This window comes from Mustelus asterias, chromosome 10 (assembly GCF_964213995.1).
Source record: "Mustelus asterias chromosome 10, sMusAst1.hap1.1, whole genome shotgun sequence".
NCBI classification, from domain to species: domain Eukaryota; kingdom Metazoa; phylum Chordata; class Chondrichthyes; order Carcharhiniformes; family Triakidae; genus Mustelus; species Mustelus asterias.
This window is the reverse complement of record NC_135810.1, coordinates 12,272,052-12,295,238: the sequence shown is the minus strand read 5'-3', so window position 1 is coordinate 12,295,238 and position 23,187 is coordinate 12,272,052. Positions and strand designations below refer to the sequence as shown.

Sequence of the window (23,187 nt, the reverse complement as noted above, 5' to 3'; positions counted from 1 at the left end):
TCAGAACAAGGATAAACATCTGAAGTTCAAACAGCAGAGGAAATAAACACAACCAAGAACTCCCCGAAATCTATCCTCAGGGTACTCCGAGATAACCACGCATCTTCAACAACCTCATCTATGTTCCTATTGCAGCTTGCTGCCTGTGGATTCCAAATAGGACTGTGGGAGAATCATAAACCTGGTAAGCACCACAAGGTAACATTTCCCTCAAGTTAGGCTAGGTAACATGTATGCGGAATGCTACTCAATTCAGTCAGGAGGCTGAAATAAAAACAGAAAATGTTGCAAAAACTCAGCAGGTCTGGCAGCATCTGTCATAGTTACAGAAATCCTAATTCTGGGAAGAGGACAGGGCAGCCTATTCTCACACTAAGGTTGAATTGAATTGAATTAATTCCTATTTTCTAAAGTTACAGAGACTATTTCCTGTTGCTAATAATATTTGCATCTATTTTTCTGATGTCGCAGCATGAATTCTTGGGTCTGTGCCATCGCCTTTGATGGAATAGGCTGTTTGCAGTACTAAGGAAATAATGGAAATAGCAAATTCAAATAGTGGAAATACATAACATCTGTGCAGTGCCAGTACTTTTTATTTTATTCAAATTCCCCAAATTGAAGGATCTTTTCAGAAGGGGAATCTGTTTCATAGAATCCTAGAGTGCAGAAGGAGGCCATTCGGCCCATTGAGTCTGCACCGACCACAATACCATCCAGACCCTGTCCCCATAACCACATGCATTTACTCTAGCTAATCCCCCCGACACTTAGGGTCAATTTAGCATGGCCAATCAACCTAACCTGCATATCTTTGGACTGTGGTTGGAAACCAGAGCACCCAGAAAAAACACATGCAGACAGGGGGAGAATGTGCAAACTCCACACAGATAATGACCCAAGCCAGGAATCGAACCTGGGTCCCTGGCGCTGTGAGGCAGCAGTGCCAACCACTGTGCCACCGTGTCAACAGGGGTGAATGCGATAAATCACTATTAAATCTGATAACTGCGCTTGGAATTATAAAAGATAGCTAGATGATCAATGCCAGAAATATTCGATTGTTTTTAGTTTCTGTAACCTAGCCTGAACATTGCCAAGTTGACTTTGAGGCAAGGGGGGAAATGCAGAGGTGTGGATACAAGGGTTTCAGGTGTATAGAAAGTGAAGGGCTACTAGACCCAATAACAGCTAGACGTTAGGGGTAGATTAAGTGGTGCAGATGGTAAACCCTTGTAGCCCCTGCTGGTTTATTTCACAGCCACACCTTCCCCAGAAAGGAAAGAATAAACGAAACAGAGTGAATGGGTTAAGGGGAAGTAAGCAGGAAAGCCAAAAAAATAGAGGCAGAAGGATACAAATCATAGAAACAGCAACACAAAGATATTAGAAGCAAGCCCGTTTGATTGGCACTACATCCACAAACATCCACTCACTTCACCACCGACACTCAGTCGCAGCAATGTGTACTATCCACAAGATGCACTGCAGATCAAAGGTTCTTAGACAGCACTTTCCAAACCCACAACTACTTCCATTTAGAAGGACAAGGGCAACAGATACATGGGAACACCACCACCTGGAAGTTTCTCTCCAAGCCACTCACCATCCTGGCTTGGAAATATATCGCCATTCCTTCGCAGTCATTGGGTCAAAATTCGGGAGTTCCCTCTCTAATGGCATTGTGGGTCAACCCACAACACGTGGACTGCAGCGTTTCAAGAATGCAGCTCACCATTGCCTTCTCAAGGGCAACTAGGGAAGGGCAATAAGTGCTGGCCAGCCAGCAACACCTATGTCCCATGATTGAATAAAAAAAGTAAAGAGTGATCATATTCTCTGACATCCACCGGAGGGAACCCTATTACATATAGAAAGATACCTGACGGCCTATGTCATCCTGTTAGTTGGTTGGGACATATATTCATGTTTGATTAAAAAAATGGAAAATTCTCTGGCATCTTTCAGTAACAGGATTAAGGTGTCAACCATAGTATTACAAAAGGGAATCAGCAACTCAAGAGCAAGGAAAATTAAACATGATGACTGTTGATAGCTGATTGCAATATTCAGTAAGCCAACGGTTCCGCATAAACAAGTTGAAATTATTTTCTCCTTATCACAGCTCCTCCTACACAATCAATTTTCTAAGACTGCAACTGTTGTTTAAAAGCATTCTTCTGGTGTTTTATCATACCTGCCATCTGAGGTTCTGTTGAGGCCTGGATATGCTCTTGTTCAACCTGAGTGATTTCCAATTGCATGCCAAGGCTGCTTGTCAAAATAGTTTTACCCAAATCTTTCTCACTTTGCTATTTCCTATTTGTCAATAAGGAATCTAGCTTTTAAAATAAAGGTCAGCTTGACTAAATTAAATGCGAGTAAAGCAACCAAATTTCAACGTTATGTTTGTTTACATGTGAATGAATTTAGATTCACCTTTCATATTTTGTAAGAACATAAAAACTAGTAAGTCCGGTACTTATTGCCTATATTCTTAACTAAATTATAGATATTTATTAACTCAAACGATTTTTCCTTATAAAAGTTGATTTGCATCACCAATGTGCAATAAATCTTGAAGTTACCAGGCTTTACAAAAGCATTTCGCAACATCCTCTTACTGATGCATTCAACAACATCCTGGCACGGTCGCAGGCACTGCTGCCTCACAGCACCAGGGACCTGGGTTCAATTCCCAGCTTGGTTCACTGTCTGTGTGGAGTTTGCACGTTCTCCCCGTGTCTGTGTGGGTTTCCTCCAGGTGCTCCGGTTTCCTCCCGCAATCCGAAAGACGTACTGGTTAGATGCATTGGCCATGCTAAATTCTTCCTCACTGTACCCGGAGTAAGGCTATTCGGGGATTTTCACAGTAACTTCATTGCAGTGTTAATGTAAGCCTACTTGTGACTAATAGACTTTACTGTACATTTATTCTCAAGAAGTTCATAATCTACAGCAACAAACTAATGATAAAAATTAAACACAAGGTTATCATGTTAGTGCAGAAGTAATCAAATCTAGTAAAGATTAAAGTCCAGATTCATTTCAACCGCTTGCTTTTTTTGGCTTTACTTTGACTGAAGACATCTAGTGTTTTTACTGTCTGCATTTCTCAAAGGTTTCTTCTTAATTAAACTTATGCCCTAGAGCAGAACAGAAGGATAAGAATGGAATCTCAGAAATGTTGGAGAAAGGGCTAATTAGAAAATGAAGACCTGCTCCTGTTTAAACATCTTGCATGTCTGCCCATTGAGATGTTAAACAACCTTGTTGAACGCAGTTGATTGCAGTATAAAATGTGGAAAAAGATTGCAAAAACAGGGTCTGAAACCCAAGACTGATAGATAGCTTCACCAGTATCGGATATGCTAATCAAGTTTGAATGGCTGATATTTATTGACCAAAACAGGTTTTTCATGAACACGTTTGTGGCCAAATGTTTTTGAATCAAGCATATAGTCTATTAAACCATTCATTTTTGAAGAGTCAAAGACAGAAAGGATTCATGGAAGAGGGAAAGCAGCCAGCATTCCTACAGAATTAGGGCAGGTAGGGACAAGAACGTGATGCTCTGCATCCCCACACATTTTAATATCCCTTAAATTCACCATCGGAAGTGACTGATGACATACTGCACGTCCGGCTATGTGTGGGTGCGCACGGTTTAATTAATTTCAATGATGAAATTCATGTATCCAATGTATTTCTCATCATAATAATGGACATGAGGGATGATCATTTGTCCATTGTCACCCAGTGTGCTATGGATAGTGCAGGGAAGGGCCTTAAAGAATGATTTTAAAGTTTATATTAGCAGCATGGATACCATTGGCAGTGCCACACTGTGGAGATGCCAGTGTTGGGACTGGGGTAAATACAGTAACAGTTTTAACAACACCAGGTTAAAGTCCAACAGGTTTATTTGGTAGCAAATAACATTAGCTTTGACGAAGGAGCAGCGCTCCGAAAGCTAATGGTATTTGCTACCAAATAAACCTGTTGGACTTTAACCTGGTGTTGTTAAAACTCTTACTGTGCCACACTGTAGCAGAGCTTTTGGGCTCTTTAAAAATGCAAGTGTCTTATTTTATTGAGAACCGGATTAGCAGGGTGAAGATCTCTCAGCTCTGGTCAGAAGCCTGAGTGGAACAAGGAAAAGGGGGAACAGGTTCACATTTTATTTTTGCGACTGCCCGAATTATGATGGGCATATTGTGCAAGAATGCAATGCGAGACGTGAGAAACATGAATGCATTTGTTATGCACAGGATTGTTATTGGGTGGGAATGAGCTGTGAATTTATTTTGTTTCACTGTCTGTAGGGAGTACATTCTCTATGATACAACTTTATTTTTGCATTTTTAATAGAACTTTTGTTTTGAAATTGGTATGATTAACATCAACTGAAAAAGGGAAAGTCAGACTGCTTTGACCACTGTCTGCGATTCAATAAGGTTCTCGTCACTCATAGTTGTTCGTGTAAGGGCTTGATTTTTCAAATTTAATTTCCTGCCATTTACTTCCTCTGGATTGGCGTTTTATCTTTGATGGCCACAGAGTTGACCTTTCCTCTATTGGTCTTTGCTAAGCCGTGATCATTGCAGATTGTTCCTTGTGATTTTCCTATGGGGTCTAGATTGTTCACAACTTGGAAGTTTGAAAGAAAGACAAAAGGGGGGGAGGGGGCCATAATATTCCTCGGATGGCCTTCCCACCAGGCTCTCTTCACCCCTGACCTCTCTGCAATTATACAGTGTGGTCGGCCCATCCACCCTTTCTCATTTGAATCACTCAAGTGGCCAATTGATGACCACTTCAGGGATGTTTTCTGCCCAGCCTCAATTATCAGGATGGCAGGAGTTTTGCAGGCATAGGGGGACGTGCCGGAAAAATTACCATGCTCACTCCTCAGGTGGGAAGCTGGGGTCAGACGAGGAGAGCACCTCCATCAACAGCCTCCTTTCAACATCTCACACCCCCCCAGAAGGTGTGGCCCCTGTGGGTGCACCCTCCCCCACTGACCTCACCAACACCCCCAACTGCCTTTTGCGCACCTCCATGTCCCAGGGCCTCATTTTCCCTCTCCTCTTGACCCCCACACTTATCCAGCTCTGGATTCCCAGGATTAAGACTCTGGGGACTTCTCGTAATTCCAGTCACATCCCTAGCAGCTTCTGGCACTGCTGAGACCAGAGAGTTGTCGGGCAATTGGTGAGGGGCCATCTCCAGTTACTTAACACTTGCTGGAGTGCTAAGCCAGTAACAGCGGCAATGGGTTCGCTGCTGATGCTTTGGATGGTGGAGAGAGAAACACTGCCATCCGGAGAGTCCAATGTGGGTTACCTACAGCAGCTAACCTATATACAGCACAGTCCCAAGGCATTTTTTTTCTTTAGTGATGGAGATGAGAGACATAAAGTGACCTTGACAATTCTACAATTAAAATCTCCAAACTTAAATATGTTTTGAATTTGATTCTACGTCAAAGAGCAGTGCAGAATGCCAGAAAACCATTGTTCATCAGCATCACCGGGTGGCACGGTGGTTAGCACTGCTGCTTCACAGCGCCAGGGATCCAGGTTCAATTCTGGCCTCGGGTTGCTGAATGTGTGGAGTTTGTACCTTCTCCCCGTGTCTGCGTGGGTTTCCTCCGGGTGCTGCGGTTTCCTCCCACAGTCCAAAGATGCGTGGGTTAGGTTGATTGGCCATGCTAACTTGACCCTGGTGTCAGGGGGATTAGAAGGGTAAATGTGTGGGGTTGCGGCATAGGGCCTGGGTGGGATTGTGGTCAGTACAGACTTGATGGGCCGAATGGCCTCCTTCTGCATTGCAGGGATTCTATGATTCTGAACCATAACTTTTCTCAAGGAGATTCAATGAAGTGCCGAAATCTGTGTCAGCATTATTCTGACTTTGAAGTGGGTAGCAAGAACCAGATATTTGAGTTTGGTGGTTAGTTTCAATTTCTTTTTCTGACTTTTAGTTTGATAAATGAAAACAGTTAGTGACACTGCTATTCTGTACTCTTCTGCAAATATGCACAATTTCCACAGAAGGTGAATTCATGATCAATAGGATAACTGAGATAATATACATAAATAGCAGTGACAGCACAATCTTGTAAAATAAGCACGATATTTGAAACACGATCAATAAATGATCCAACACAAAACAACAAATTCAAGGTTTAATAAGGGCACATTTCATGCTTGTATTTTGAGGTTCTTTGAGGTCAAATAAAGGAAAGCAGAAACCGGCTGTCTGGGAACAGCTACTTAATTCAGGAAAGAAAATAGTTATGATCCCCAGAGACTGATAACTTTTAAAAAGGAATCCCCATAACGCCAATGGAAATAAACCGATGGACAAATTTCACTTCTTACAACTTTTGCTGTCATAGACTAAAATCACCCCGGATCAAACAGTAATTAACAGGCAACTAGTATATTTAACTAAAGGAAAAGATATGTTTCACATCAACTAATGCAATACTTTTACTCTATACCACACTTCTGACAGATAGGCAGCATAAAGAAACAGTCCATAAGACCATAAGATTACTCAAAATTATTCCCAGCAGAGGTTCACCTCTCTGTCAGGCCAAGTTAGAACCTTGCACATCCTTTGCCAATCATTCCACTCCACTGGAGTTTAAGCAAGGCATATCTTGACACATCCTCCTCTGTCTCAGGTCACTTCAGTCCCAATGATCCAGAATTCCAGAGATTCTAGTATCTGCCCCCTTTAAAAGATTTAGTCGTCTCTGCTAAATGCATTTTTGCCATGGAAAGTTTTACTTCCTGCCCATCGTTTCCTACAGAACGGCAATGTCCTGTCGTTGGAAGAGTTCCAGTTCTTTCCTGTCTGTGCCTCAGCAACAGCTGCTATTTGTTTGGCTTGCTATGGTGAAAGGTTCTAAAACTGCCACCTGACATCCCAATAGGTTCCTATCTGAGTTTCTCTCCCCATGATAATCTGGCATCACTTGGGCATTTCTCCGAACCGAGGTCTTGACCATCTCTCTTTTCACAACTTTCTGTTTTTACTCTGAAAGTACACCTTAAAACTCAATTGTCGTGTAAAGTTCAGCAATCATGACATAATACTGCAATATTTGCTTGAACAGTCTTTGCAGAATACAAAAATGTTTCTTATTACACTGTACACGGCACGGTAGCACAGTGGTTAGCACTGCTACTTCACAGCGCCAGGGACCCGGGTTTGATTCACGACTTGGGTGACTGTCTGTGTGGAATTTGCACGTTCTCCCCATGTCTGCGTGGGTTTCCTCTAGGTGCTCTGGTTTCCTCCCACATTCTGAAAGACGTGCTTGTTAGGTGCATTGACTCGAACAGGCGCCGGACTGTGGCAACTAAGGGAATTTCACAGTAACTTCATTGCAGCCTTACTTGTGACTAATAAATAAACTTTATTTTACTTTACACATGGTCACATACTCTGTAGCTGGAAATAGCACAAAGAAGAAGTGTCAATTTCTTACCTCTGCTTAAGGCGTCGTTTTGCAGTTGTGGGAACATTAGCACCGTAGCCATAAGAGAAAAGAACACGTTCTGCATCATCCTCATTTTCCACTGCGGAAAAACAACAAAACTAATTGAAATATATACCAATAGACATTGAAAGGTCAAAATACATTCTAGTCTTGAATTAATATGTGGAAAACTGTACAGTACTATTCATTACTGGTAGGCATTTATTTATCTTTGGATTTTGGAACTATCTTATGATACCTCACTTTTTACATGAAATACAGGGCTTAGAGGGCATTGAAAATCGAGGCTCTTAAGCGGCTTGCAGTCAAAATACACAATGTTGTGTGCAACTGATTCACATAAACCAGAAACTATGTACTGACTCAGCTGGCCTCATTGATTGTCTATTGTTGTAGATATTCTCATTGTCTCTGAAATAGTGAACTCGGTCCACCCAATTTCCTCAGGGTAGCATCTGAGGTCCAGCTATCTTCAATTGCTTCATTGATGACCTTCCTTCCATAAGTGTTTTGAAAAGGTAAACAAATCCCCAGGACCTGATGGGATCTATCGCAGAATACTGAGGGAGACAAATGCTGGGGCCGTGTACAAAATCTTTGTATCCTCTTTAGTCACAGTAGAAGTCCCAGAGGACTGGAGAATAGCCAATGCTGTTCCTTTGTTTAAGAAGGGCAACAGGGGTATTCTGAGAAATTACAGGCCGGCGAGTCTTATGTCAGTGGTAGGGAAATTATTGGAGAAGATCCTTAGGGACAGGATTTATTCACATTTAGAAAAATATGGACTTATGAGCGAAAGGCAGCATGGCTTTTTGCGCGGGAGATCATGTCTCACAAACTTGATTTGAGGAAGTGACATAGATGATTGATAAGGGCAAGGACTTTGCAAGGCCTTTGACAAGGTCCCTCATGGCAGTCTGATACAGAATCCGTGATGAGCTGATAAGATAGATACAGAATTGGTTTGGTTAAAGACAGAGTAGTGGTGGAAGGGTGTTTTTCTGACTGGAGATCCATGATCAGTGGTGTTCCACAGGGATCAGTGCTGGGACCCCTGTTGTTGGAGGAGAATGTAGGTGGTCTGATTATTTTGGAGATGACACAAAGATTGGGGGAGCTGCAGATAGCGAGGAGGATTGTGAGAAGATACAGCAGGATATAGACAGGCTGGAGACTTGAGTGGAGAAATGGCAGATGAACAAATGCAAGCTGACGCATTTTGGAAAGTCTAATGCAGGAAGTGAGTATACAGTAAATGGGAATCCTTAGAAATATTATATAGAAGGATCTAGGCGTACAGGTCCATAGTTTCTTGAAAGTGGCAACACAAGTGGCTAAGGTGGTTAAGGCGGCATATGGAAGGCTTGCCTTCATTGGTTGGGGCATAGAGTATAAAAATTAGCAAGTCATGTTGCAACTGTATAGAACTTTAGCTACGCCACATTTAGAATATTGCGTACAGTTCTGGTCGCCACACTACCAGAAGGCTGTGCAGGCTTTAGAGAGGACACAGAAAAGGTTTACCAGGATGTTGCCTGGTTTGGAGGGCATTAGCTATGAGGAGAGATTGGACAAACTTGGTTTGTATTCACTTAAACGTTGGAGGCTGAAGGGTAACCTGATAAAAGCTTACAAAATTATGAGAGGCATGGATATAATGGATAGAGGGAGTCTGTTTCCCTGGGTAGAAATGTCAATTACTAGGGGACAAGGGGAAAGTTTAAAGGAGATGTGAGGGGCAAGTTTTTTTACACAGAGGGCGGCGAGTGCCTGGAATGCACTGCCAGAGAACATGATGGAAGCAGCTACAATAGCAACACTTAAGAGGTATCTTGACAAATATATGAATAGTCAGGGAATAGCGGGATACGGACCACGTAGAGGCTTGGTCGGCTGAAAGGCCTGTTCCTGTGCTGTACTGTTCTTTCACGTTGGTAGGTGTATCCTGTATTCTAAAATATCATGATAAATCTGATGTGGAGAAAATGTCCTCTATGCACATGCTGTAACAACTATTCTATTAACACGTTTACCATTTTGCTACACAACAGAGCAAAGAAATCTCTGCCTAATTCATAAGAACATAAGAAATAGGAGCAGGAGTAGGCCATCTAGCCCCTCGAGCCTGCCCCGCCATTCAATAAGATCATGGCTGATCTGACGTGGATCAGTACCACTTACCCGCCTGATCCCCATAACCCTTAATTCCCTTACCGATCAGGAATCCATCCATCCGCGCTTTAAACATATTCAGCGAGGTAGCCTCCACCACCTCAGTGGGCAGAGAATTCCAGAGATTCACCACCCTCTGGGAGAAGAAGTTCCTCCTCAACTCTGTCTTAAACCGACCCCCCTTTATTTTGAGGCTGTGTCCTCTAGTTTTAACTTCCTTACTAAGTGGAAAGAATCTCTCCGCCTCCACCCTATCCAGCCCCCGCATTATCTTATAAGTCTCCATAAGATCCCCCCTCATCCTTCTAAACTCCAACGAGTACAAACCCAATCTCCTCAGCCTCTCCTCATAATCCAAACCCCTCATCTCAGGTATCAACCTGGTGAACCTTCTCTGCACTCCCTCCAATGCCAATATATCCTTCCTCATATAAGGGGACCAATACTGCACACAGTATTCCAGCTGCGGCCTCACCAATGCCCTGTACAGGTGCATCAAGACATCCCTGCTTTTATATTCTATCCCCTTCGCAATATAGGCCAACATCCCATTTGCCTTCTTGATCACCTGTTGTGCCTGCAGACTGGGCTTTTGCGTCTCATGCACAAGGACCCCCAGGTCCCTTTGCACGGTAGCATGTTTTAATTTGTTTCCATTGAGATAGTAATCCCATTTGTTATTATTTCCTCCAAAGTGTATAACCTCGCATTTCTCAACGTTATACTCCATTTGCCATATCCTCGCCCACTCACTCAGCCTGTCCAAATCTCTCTGCAGATCTTCTCCGTCCTCCACACGATTCACTTTTCCACTTATCTTTGTGTCGTCTGCAAACTTCGTTACCCTACACTCCGTCCCCTCCTCCAGATCATCTATATAAATGGTAAATAGTTGCGGCCCGAGTACCGATCCCTGCGGCACGCCACTAGTTACCTTCCTCCAACCGGAAAAACACCCATTTATTCCGACTCTTTGCTTCCTGTCGGATAGCCAGTCCCCAATCCACTTTAACACACTACCCCCAACTCCGTGTGCCCTAATCTTCTTCAGTAGCCTTTTATGGGGCACCTTATCAAACGCCTTTTGGAAATCCAAAAACACCGCATCCACCGGTTCTCCTCCATCAACCGCCCTAGTCACATCTTCATAAAAATCCAACATGTTCGTCAAGCACGACTTTCCCCTCATGAATCCATGCTGCGTCTGATTGATCGAACCATTTCTATCCAGATGCCCTGCTATCTCCTCTTTAATAATGGATTCCAGCATTTTCCCTACTACAGACGTTAAGCTGACCGGCCTATAGTTACCCGCCTTTTGTCTCCTTCCTTTTTTAAACAGCGGCGTAACATTAGCCATTTTCCAATCAACCGGCACTACCCCAGAATGCAACGAGTTTTGATAAATAATCACTAACGCATCCACTATTACCTCTGACATTTCTTTCAATACCCTGGGATGCATTCCATCCGGACCCGGGGACTTATCCACCTTCAGTCCCATTAGTCTACCCAGCACTGCCTCTCTGGTAACATTAATTGTATTAAGTATTTCTCCTGCTGCCAACCCTCTATCGTTAATATTTGGCAAACTATTTGTGTCCTCCACCGTGAAGACCGACACAAAAAACTTATTTAAAGACTCAGCCATATCCTCATTTCCCACTATTAACTCCCCCCTCTCGTCCTCCAAGGGTCCAACATTCACTCTAGCCACTCTATTCCTTTTTATATATTTATAAAAACTTTTACTATCATTTTTTATATTAATTGCTAGCCTAGCTTCATAGTCTATCCTTCCTTTCTTTATCGCTTTCTTAGTCTCTCTTTGTTGTTTCTTAAATTTTTCCCAATCACTTGTTTCTCCACTATTTTTGGCCACTCTGTACGCAGCTGTTTTTATTTTAATACTCTCCTTTATTTCCTTCGTTATCCACGGCTGGTTCTCCCTTTTCTTACAATCCTTGTTTTTTGCTGGAATATATTTTTGCTGAGAACTGAAAAGGATCTCCTTAAAAATCCTCCACTGTTCCTCAGCTATCCTACCTGCCAGCCTGCTCTCCCAGTCTACCTTAGCCAATTCATCCCTCATCCTATCATATTTCCCTCTGTTCAAACAGAGGACACTGGTTTGGGACCAAACTTTCTCCTCTTCCATCTGAATCAGAAATTCGACCATATTGTGGTCACTAGACCCAAGAGGGTCCTTCACAATAAGATCCTTAATTCTACCTACCTCGTTACACAATACCAGATCCAAAATAGCTCGTTCCCTCGTCGGTTCCGTAACATGCTGTTCAAGGAAACTATCCCGACAGCATTCTAAGAACTCTTCCTCCCTTCCACCCTTACCGACTTGAGTCTGCCAGTCAATGTGCATGTTGAAGTCCCCCATGATTATTGCCGTTCCGTTTTTACACGCATCCCTTATCTGCTTGTTTATAGCCCTCCCTACCTCAACATTATTATTTGGGGGCCTATATACCACACCTACTAGTGTCTTTCTCCCTCTACTATTCCTCATCTCTACCCATAATGATTCCACGTTTTGTTCCTCAGAGCCTATGTCATCCCTCAGTACTACCCTGATATTATCTCTTATTAATAGCGCGACCCCACCACCTTTTCCTTCCTGTCTATTCTTCCTAAACGCCTGATACCCCTGGATATTCATCTCCCAGTCCTGGTCACCTTTCAGCCACGTTTCTGTAATGGCCACTAGATCGTACCCACTCGTGCTGATTTGCACCATCAACTCATTTACCTTGTTCCGAATGCTTCGTGCATTCAGGCAAAGTGTCCTTATTCCAGCTTTTATCTGGACCCGCTTTGATGAGTCGCGAACACCCTCTCCCTCTACTCCCTTATCTAAATTACCGCCTTCATTCACTTGCACCCTCTCCTCTACCATTAATTTTGTAATTCCCCTTACCCCTGCATCCTCCACCCCATCAATTAGTTCCTTGATCCTAGTCAACTCTTCTAGCTCCCCTCCCCCCAACCTATCTAGTTTAAATTCTCCCCAGTAACCTTAGCCAACCTACCGGCCAGGATATTGGTCCCCGTGTGATTCAAGTTCCACCCGTTTTTTGTATACAGATCACCCCTGCCCCTAAAGAGGTCCCAATGGTCCAGGAACCTGAATCCCTGCCCCCTGCACCAGTCCCTCAGCCACACATTCATCTTCCACCTCACTCCATTCCTGCCCTCACCTTCCCGTGGCACAGGTAGTAATCCTGAGATTACTACCTTTGCTTTCCTCTTTCTCAGCTGTCTCCCTAATTCCCTGTACTCCCTTTTCATGACCCCTTCTCCCTTCCTACCCACATCAGCGGTACCAATATGTACCGCTACCTCAGGCTCCTCTCCCTCCCACCTCAGGATTTCCGGGACGCGACTAGCGACATCCTGGATCCCGGCCCCAGGGAGGCAGACCACCATGCGAGAATCCCGCCTACCTCCGCAGAAACGCCTGTCTGTCCCCTTCACCATCGAGTCCCCGATTAATACCGCCTTCCTCCTCTTTTCCTTAGCCCTCTGAGTTACAGGGCTGGACTCCACTGCGGAGACACGGCCACTGCTGCTTCCCCCAGGCGGGCTGTCCCCCCCAGCAGTACTCAAGCAGGAGTACTTGTTGTGCAGAGGCAAATCCACTGGGGTGCTCTCAACCACCCTAGCCTTACCCTTCCTGGCCATCACCCACTTGGCCTCCTCCCGTTGCCCTGGTGTGACCACCTGATGATAGCTCTTGTCTATCACCTCCTCATTCTCCCTCATCAGCCTAAGATCCTCGAGCTGCAGTTCCAGCTCCCTAACACAGTCCCTCAGGAACCGCAGCTCGACACACCCCTCACAGATGTGGATGTCCGGGAGGCCAGATGCCTCCAGGACCTCCCACATCCTACACTGGGAACAACACACTGGTTTCACACTCATACTGGACACTTTATGTCAAGTAAGACAGTGAAAAGTTAATGAGAGTGTAAGGAAACAAAAACTCACCCCTGCTCGTCCAAGCCCTGTGAGCCAAAGCCCTGACAGCTCACTCAACTTCCCACTCACTCTGCTGCCCGCTACGATGCTGCCCGCTGTATACTTTGGTGCGCTTTTAAACCCTCCAAAAACTTCCCCAGGCCTCTCCTGGCCCGACTTCCGGTTTTGAAAAAAACCTCCGATTTTAAACCCAAAATTAACTGAAAAAATAAATAATTAATTAAAGTCAGAAAACCCACTCTCTTACCCTCAGCCTGCTCCTGGGAACAAATCCCTGATATTAACAACTGATATTAAACCCAAACAACTGAGATTAAACCCAAACAACTGATATTAAACCCAGAACAACTGAGATTAAACCCAGAACAACTGATATTAAACCCAAACAACTGAGATTAAATCCAAACAACTGAGATTAAACCCAAACAACTGAGATTAAACCCAAACAACTGAGATTAAACCCAAACAACTGAGATTAAATCCAAACAACTGAGATTAAATCCAAACAACTGAGATTAAATCCAAACAACTGAGATTAAATCCAAACAACTGATATTAAACCCAAACCACTGAGATTAAACCCAAATAACGGAGAGTAAATCCAAACAACTGAGATTAAACCCACAACAACTGAGATTAAATCCAAACAACTGATATTAAACCCAAACCACTGAGATTAAACCCAAATAACGGAGAGTAAACCCAAACAATTGAGATTAAACCCAAACAACTGAAATTAAATCCAAACAACTGAGATTAAATCCAAACAACTGAGATTAAATCCAAACAACTGAGATTAAACCCAAATAACGGAGAGTAAATCCAAACAACTGAGATTAAACCCAAACCACTGAGATTAAACCCAAATAACGGAGAGTAAACCCAAACAACTGAGATTAAATCCAAACAACTGAGATTAAATCCAAACAACTGAGATTAAACCCAAACAACTGAGATTAAATCCAAACAACTGAGATTAAATCCAAACAACTGAGATTAAATCCAAACAACTGAGATTAAACCCAAATAACGGAGAGTAAACCCAAACAACTGAGATTAAACCCAAACAACTGAGATTAAACCCAAACAACTGAGATTAAACCCAAACAACTGAGATTAAATCCAAACAACTGAGATTAAATCCAAACAACTGAGATTAAATCCAAACAACTGAGATTAAACCCAAATAACGGAGAGTAAATCCAAACAACTGAGATTAAACCCACAACAACTGAGATTAAATCCAAACAACTGAGATTAAATCCAAACAACTGAGATTAAACCCACAACAACTGGGTTTAAACCCAAACAACTGAGATTAAATCCAAACAACTGAGATTAAATCCAAACAACTGAGATTAAACCCACAACATTGTTCATTCTTGTTTGAATATGATAGTATATATAATAATTCCAACTCTGCATGTTGACCTACTTTCAGCTGATTGCATTATAACACCATCCAGCTCCTCTTCGAGCTTCTCGTAGGTCACCAATCGTGCTTGAAGCTCAGAGTTTTGTGCCTGAAGTTCAGTGGTATGCTTATCTGCTGATGACTGCAGTCTGTAAAATTCTTTTGTTAAAACCTGTTGAGAGGATAATGCAAGAACTCACAATTAACTGTAAACTTGTTTTTACATTCTAACTCGTAAATGCAAATTACATGGAAAATTTAACTATCAATTTACTAGTTAGCATGCTTACATAAAATTCCTCTGTGTGCTATTCAACACAGGCTTTAACTGATTTACTTTAAAAGGCTAATTATGCTGTTGAATTAACACACTAAGGAATTTTGCACTAACTAGTGAAGCTCCAGTGCTTTTATCAATGAGGAGTGAAGAACCATTTCATAGTCAGATGAAGGCAGCAGGGAATAATTGGATCTAGGCAGGAGAAGTGGTAAGAAAAAGGGGCGAGGAGAAACATGGAAGGGTAAGATGCAGAACGGAATGAAGAGGAACATGGAGTCGCGGGAGTCAAGAAAAGGAGAGTATGGGATAAAAGGAGGAAAGGGGATGGATGGTATAGGTCAGAAAGAGCAGCTACAGGAAGGGGGCAAGCGAGGAAAAGTGTTGGGTGAAAGAAAGGAAGAAGATAGGGAGAGGAAGGGGAAGAGGATGATGACAAGATACTGTAGAATGAGGGAAAGGGGACAAAGGAGAAGAGCGGAGAGAAGAGGGTGTGGACAGTGGAAGACCAGGGGAGCAAAGTTAGGGGCGGTGGTGGGGGTCAGAAAATCCCACCCCAAGTCTTCAGAGTGAATTTATAATTCTTTGGCTGGTTCATAAATAGGAGTGAATGAAAACTGCAATGCACTTCAGTTGCATCTATACTGAAGACTATACTGTACAATTTTCTGTACCCAGTAATGTACCTTAAATTATCAGGTGAAAGACAAGACGCCAGCCATTCATTAGCTTGTTTAAAAAAAAAGTTACTAGCTCAAGTTATTAAAAAATGCCTGAATATTTAAATTCCACCGAGTAAAAGCTTTCTGCAATGTCACAGAACAGAAAGAGGCCTTTTTGTCCATCAAGTCCATGCCAGCCAATCATGTAAGCCAACTGGTGATTGGCTCCCCACATCAGTGAATATTCCCTTCTTCCAAACAACTCAGTTACAAACTTCTGTACTAAACTACCAGAACTACACAAAGCACATAAAATATGCTGCTTGAATGGATTAGTATTTTTTCTGTATGAATGTATGAATCATGACTCATGCTAATATGAAAATGACGTGACTTAGAATACAGCCTTAAAAGTGCTATGTTAAGATAATTACGGACAAGGAGGTACAAGATGACCTTAAAAGTAGACAATCCAGCAGTATTCTCCCATTGAAATACTAACTCCTCAACTTACGGCGACGGAATTAATCAAGAGTATTTTAATTCCACTAACTTGGTCCATCTTGTACCAAGTAAGAAACATAAGTTGCTTTGGTATAGGTGAGAAAAGTTGGGCGAGGTGATTAAATGGAAATATTCCATTGGGATCTATGTTCAGGAGAAGATACCGATTTTGCAGTGCTTTCAAATGAGCTTAAAAAGGACTAACTTGCATCTATATAAAGCTTTTCATAACTGCCAGATATCTCAGTGTTACACAACGTAAGTAGTTTTTGAAATCTAGTCACTGTTGTCATGTAGAACTGTGAATCACTTTTAATGATTAATCTATCTTAAACCATGTACATTGATTAAACTTAATGATGGAAATAAAAAATGTGGGATATTTTAGCAAATGATTAAAAACAAAATGTATGGCATCCAATATTGACGATATTAACATCTATTCCTAATGGATTCCAAATCTGCATACCTAATACTTCTGAATAACTATTATAGGTGCCACAGAAATAGTTCAATTTCTTTTAAAGAGTAGATTTTACTTGTTAATTTTAGAAGTAGCAATTTCAGAGCACATGGACAATTTTGAGGGGTAGACATTTTAATTATTTCTGGAAAGCACTGGTTGTACTCATTAGATGCACCTCAAAAGTTTCATTGATATTCTAATACATCGTTTTCATTGTAGTAGTCAAGGTAACAGTCTGTAATTCCCAGGATCATGCTTCTGATCTTTTCAAAGATTGGAATAACATTTGTTACTTCCCAGACTTCTGGTGCCATGGTTTTACCTAATGAACTGAAACAATTTTTCTTTCAGAACTCTCAGACCTGTTCAATCTGATTGTGGTGCTTTATAAATATTCAAGTGCACCATTTTTTGATGGCTGGTGCTGAGTGTTATTTTTTCCATGAACATAAATCAATCCTGCATTCTCTCTGAAAGAGAACGCTCCCCAGGTCACTTTTAATTGTAATTTCAAACTCTCAACCTCTTAACCTTTGATTTACCATGGCACTTAAAAGTTTATGATCTGCTCAAGCACATCCTCATCCCCACCTTTGTTGTCCTTGTCCACAGTGAAATCTTTGCTCTCATGTCAGCTTCATTCTCCCATTATGATCCTCACAGCTTTGCTCCCTAAAGTCAAATGGGCACAGATTTGAGCGTATCTGGTTTAATCGCCCATCATCAGATATGGCTATCAGGCCGCAATTTCTTCAACCAAAACCGCCCAATACCCCATGGACCATCCTGGGGATGAAAAGTTTTGTCTAGCTTCTTTTCCCCATGACTAATGTGATGATACTGTGCCTTTAAGAAATATATTTTTATCATGCTGCTTGTAAGGGGTATATTTAAAATTCAGCTCCATTTTACACAATGCCGATTTGTCTGCACCAGGCAGCTCACATGTGCTGATTATGTGCATTGGCCATGCTAAATTCTCCCTCAGTGTATCCGTATAGGTGCCAGAGTGTGGCGACTAGGGGATTTTCACAGTAACTTCATTGTAGTGTTAATGTAAGCCTTCTTGTGACACTGATGAATAAACTTTAAAAGAATTAGAAAATATACTTTCCAAGAAGGGACAGCTGGTTCCCAGTACAAACTCAGAAATGTTTCAGGACATATTTTATAACAGGGCTCAAGAAATCTGCTGTTATTTCTTCTCCAGACTTTCCCCCTTTATCCCCCTGACCTTGAAAGCATCAATTCATATTGGGCTTTTGTGTTAAATCAGTGAAACAAAATGCATTGTGTGCTCTGATGCAGCTTAGCATGTACTGTCCCTTGCTATATTGCTAAATTTACTTTTGGTCCCATGGAATTTGGCCTCACTGATTGTGGATAGAATTTCACGACATGAAGTAAATACTGTTAGGAGTGCATAGAATTTGAATACAAAATAAAAAGCAAAATTCTACAAAGACCACCAGATAAGGGTGGCACGGTGGCACAGTGGTTAGCAATGCTGCCTCACAGCGCCAGGGACCCGGGTTCAATTCCAGTCTTGGGTCACTATCTGTTTGGAGTGGGTTTCCTCCGGGTGCTCCGGTTTCCCCCCACAGTCCAAAAATGTGCAGGTTAGGTTGATTGGTCATGCGAAATTGAACATAATGTCAGGGGGACTAGTAGGGTAAAAATATGGGGTTACAGAAATAGGGCGGGGTGGGATTGTGGTCGGTGCAGACTCGATGGGCCGAATGGCCTCCTCTAGTAATGTAGGGATTCTATGATCCACAGTGACATTGTTCATACGAAATCTCTCAAACCCTCATTCCATTGTCAGAAGTACACTATGGTAGGGACTTCTGATTGCCACCCTGGCTGGGCATTGTCCTGGATGCAAATCCATGGTTTGGAGTCAATTACATAAAGGCGATGGCTCTTATACATTTAACACCTGCCTTGGGACCTTGTCCTGTAAAAGGGCAGCGAAGATGAATTAGCGCCCAACTGTTCTATTGTGGGGAGGGGGGCCTGGCTGTTTTTGGTAGGGAGTTACATTTTTCCAAAAGTTACAGTTAGAAGTTCCTCGGCCGCTACTCCACACAGCAATATTACCTTTGGGAAAGAAGCATTATGCCCCCACCAGTGCCATGATGGTTTCGTCAAAATGGCTGCTTCACGCAGATTTGATCATATTAACAGTGAAACTGGCAGGGGAAGGTAGGTCTGTCACTTACAATGGCTTTAGATAAGATGAGGGATGGGTGCAAGACATTTCCCCCTCCTCCATAATTTTGGGACGAAAATAATGGAGAGGCAGAGGTGTGTCCTGTCACAGATTCTGGCCCCCCTTACACTGCCTGGCTTTCATCCTTGCGCACCATCGAAGATGTAGGTTCAGGGCCACTGTGCAAGGCAGTGGAGTTAAACAGCAAAATGGATAATGCAAAGTGGATCAAACTAGCGCTGTGTGTAATGATGTGGATTTTGATTTTTTTCACCCTGTCTTATGTGTATACTATCTGGTGGCTGTAAAATGAAAACAACACCAAATATTCTACCTCAAGTTTCTTTTGGTATTTGTCACATTCCACCTGGCACTGCTTGAGATTCCTGGCCGTTTCCTCTTGCACCAACTGAGCTCGCTCTGCATCAAACGTTTTTAGCTTTGTCTGATTCATGAGTTCAGATATGCGGCTATCTGTGCTGACTTGCATCTGTCTAAACCTGGAAAACAAGAGAGAGGTAGGAAAATATATGTAATGTCTGCTTTAGTCAATTTACATTAAATTATAATAATACTCACATCGCCATAGAGATTTCTAATGAATATCATTCAAGTCGGCTTCCCCAAGTAGGGCGAGTTGTCGTCCAAGTAGGGACGGCACAGTGGCAAGCACTGCTGCCTCACAGTGCCAGGGACCCAGCTTGGGTCACTGTCTGTGTGGAGTTTGCACGTTCTCCCCGTGTCTGCATGGGTTTCTTCCGGGTGCTCCGGTTTCCTCCCACAGTCTGAAAGACGTGTTGGTTAGGTTCATTTATCCGAACAGGCGACTAGGAGATTTTCACAGTAACTTCATTGCAGTGTTAATGTAAGCCTACTTGTGACTAATAAATAAACTTTATAAACTTTGTCAAAATGCTAGTAAGGAGGACATGTGTACCAAGAGTAGCCTAGATCAATTTAGGTTTTTTTCCCTCCAGATGAGGTTGTCTTAGGTTTGACAGTGGTGAATGCATCGTGTATATTATGTAGGAGGGCAAAAAAAAAAATCCTGTGAGGACTTATACTCCCAATTTCAAATTAGCCAAAAAGAACCTGGCTTAAATGTTGGACTTGGAAAGCACAGTAAGAGCTTTAACAACACCAGGTTAAAGTCCAAGAGGTTTATTTGGTAGCAAATGCCATTAGCTTTCGGAGTGCTCTCCTTCTTCAGATGGAGTGGAAATCTGCTTCGAAAGCACCAGGCCAGGCTGAAATCTCAACAAGCTGGATGCTGACAATCACTGTTCACACCTATACATAAAGGTTAAATGTTTGGGTGAGGTACTGGAGCGCTACAGCCTTCAGAGTAACCATGTGCCATGAGGGTCTGTTGGTGCAGAGGGGAAGTGAAAAACAGGAGTGTAAAATATTACCTCCAATGATATGCCAAAGCTAATCAATCTTATTAGGCAATTCACAGCATCAAAGTACATTACATGAAATAAAAGCAAATTGCTATGGATGCTGGAATCTGAAACCAAAAGAGAAAATGCTGGAAAATCTCAGTCCAGCTTTGGAGCTTTGACTAAGGGTAATCTGAACTCAAAACGTCAGCTCTTTTCTCGCCTTACAGATGCTGCCAAACCTGCTGAGATTTTCCAGCATTTTCTCTCTAAATTACATGAAACTTCACTTTGATATAACTGTATTAAAAAACAAAATATAATAGGATGTGAGATTTTATCAATTGCAAGCATTGGAACTTGGTCAAGACCTGATAAATGATCATTTTAGCTCAACTAATAACTTCTCCCCCTGCTCCATGCATCCCTTAAAATGATGGAGTTGCAGAAACTTTCCTTCTACTATATTTATCCTGAGTTTTGAAAAGGTTAAGAGTACTTATGTACAGCATATATAAAAACAGATCAATTATTTACAATTTCCTCCTAAAGGTACAACCAACAGTCCAATAATACTTCACAAATTAAACAAAAAATTCTCTTTTTAATCACTGCTCAAAAGTGGCCCAATAAAATATTATACATAATAGAGCCATAGAGGTTTACAGCATGGAAACAGGCCCTTTGGTCCAACTTTTCCATGCCGCCCTTTCTTTTTTAAAACCCCAAAGCTAATCCCAATTGCCCGCATTTGGCCCCTATCCCTCTATACCCATGTAACTATCTAAATGCTTTTTAAAAGATAAAATTGTACCCGCCTCTACTACCACCTCTGACACTCACCACCCTCTGTGTGAAAGAATTGCCCCTCTGGACACTTTTGCATCTCTCCCATCTCACCGTAAACCTATGCCCTCTAGTTTTAGACTCCCCTACCTTTGGGAAAAGATATTGACTATCTAGCTGATCTGTGCCCCTCATTATTTTATGGACCTCTATAAGATCACCCCTCCGCCTCCTACGCTCCAGAGAAAAAAGTCCCACTCTATCCAGCCTATCCTTATAACTCAATTCATCAAGTCCCGATTGCATCCTAGTAAATCTTTTCTGCACTCTTTCTAGTTTAATAATATCCTTTCTATAATAGGGTGACCAGAATTGCACACAGTATTCCATGTGTGGCCTTACCAATGTCTTGTACAACTTCAACAAGAAGTCCCAACTTGAAACCAAGCATGCCGAATGCCTTCTTCACCATTCTGTCCACCTGTGACTCCACTTTCAAGGAGCTATGAACATGTACCCCTAGATCTCTTTGTTCTGTATATCTCCCTAAAGCCCTACCATTAACTGAGTAAGTCCTGCCCTGGTTCAATCTACCAAAATGCATCACCTCGCATAGTATAAAATAATATCTGCCAACTCAATAATTAAAAACATTTACAAAACAACAAATTTATTTTATTTTACACATACTAGCAACTTGACTTTTGTACCACAGGAGCTGTACTACTTGATGGGTTATCTTTTATGTTACACACAGTGTTAAGTTTGGTTACAAAAATAATCCTTGCTATTTTGCAACAATACCATTCCTCCTGCATCCCTAACGCAACACATATGAAGGATCAAGCTTAATGAAATGCTGAAGCCATGTCTTATGGATCCGTAATGAAAGGATTTCATGGCAGCGAGTACCAACATCGAGTTATTGCTGCGTCCTCATCTCCAGACATAGTACAGGAATCTCAAAAACGCTGCTCCTTTTTCCGTCTTGACCTGAAGAAAATGCAGTTTGAGTAATTTCCTAAACCATTTTACATCTCAGCTGTATCACGGCATCTGTCATTGTTGGCTCAGAAACTTTGGATTGTATGAATGTGAGCAATCTTTTTTTTGCTTGCTTAGAAACTCTGGGTATGCTCAACAACTGTACCAAGGATTTACAGGCATTCAAAGCATGTATTTACTGCGCTGCAGCACATCTCTAATACCAGGAGCAAATAGGGTAAGAACTGTAATGTTTAACGATCATGAAAAATAGAAAACTTCAAAGAGGTATCAACAAATGTATGTTGGTGTGAAAAATTGTAAGACGGCGTATAATAAATGTGACACAATTATATTGTATCTTCGTTACATGGTTGAATACACAAACCGAAGTCTGTGCCCAAATATGTTGTGGTAAATTATTCTCATCATTAGAATTGCTAACATACGCCAACTTCTTTCATTAAAGCTATTCTGCAGCAAGCAGTTCGGTCAAATATTTTAAAATAATGATCTAATACAGCAGCTATAAAACCAGATTATTTTAGCAACTCCTCCCACCTGCCACAAGACATTTAAGGGCAACACAACTTTTTGAAAATGATAGGTTGATGTTTTGTGCTTCAAGGAGCGAATTTAAGATTTGGTTCGCCAAATCACAAGCAAAATATTTAAAATAAAAACTACTAATCTTACACTATACAAAGACGTAACCTATATTTGGATATTCTTAAAGAAATAGGCTATGTCAAATATAGCTTAATCTTACTACCCGGATAACACATTGCTTGCTACTCAGTACAACATGCTTGTTCTTGT

The 23,187-nt window shown here is 42.0% G+C and overlaps 1 protein-coding gene across 2 annotated transcripts in view; it reads right to left on the bottom strand.

The window, feature by feature from the left end:
• pibf1 (progesterone immunomodulatory binding factor 1) overlaps nt 1-23,187 on the bottom strand; it is a 121,067-nt gene that overhangs the window by 38,210 nt on the left and 59,670 nt on the right. For both annotated transcript variants that reach the window (XM_078221574.1, XM_078221573.1), the window contains exons 11-13: nt 19,551-19,716; nt 15,117-15,267; nt 7,505-7,595 (exon numbers count right to left, since the gene is read on the bottom strand). In XM_078221574.1, the coding sequence (XP_078077700.1) occupies nt 7,505-7,595; nt 15,117-15,267; nt 19,551-19,716 (408 nt within the window). The remainder of the gene's footprint in view (nt 1-7,504; nt 7,596-15,116; nt 15,268-19,550; nt 19,717-23,187) is intronic.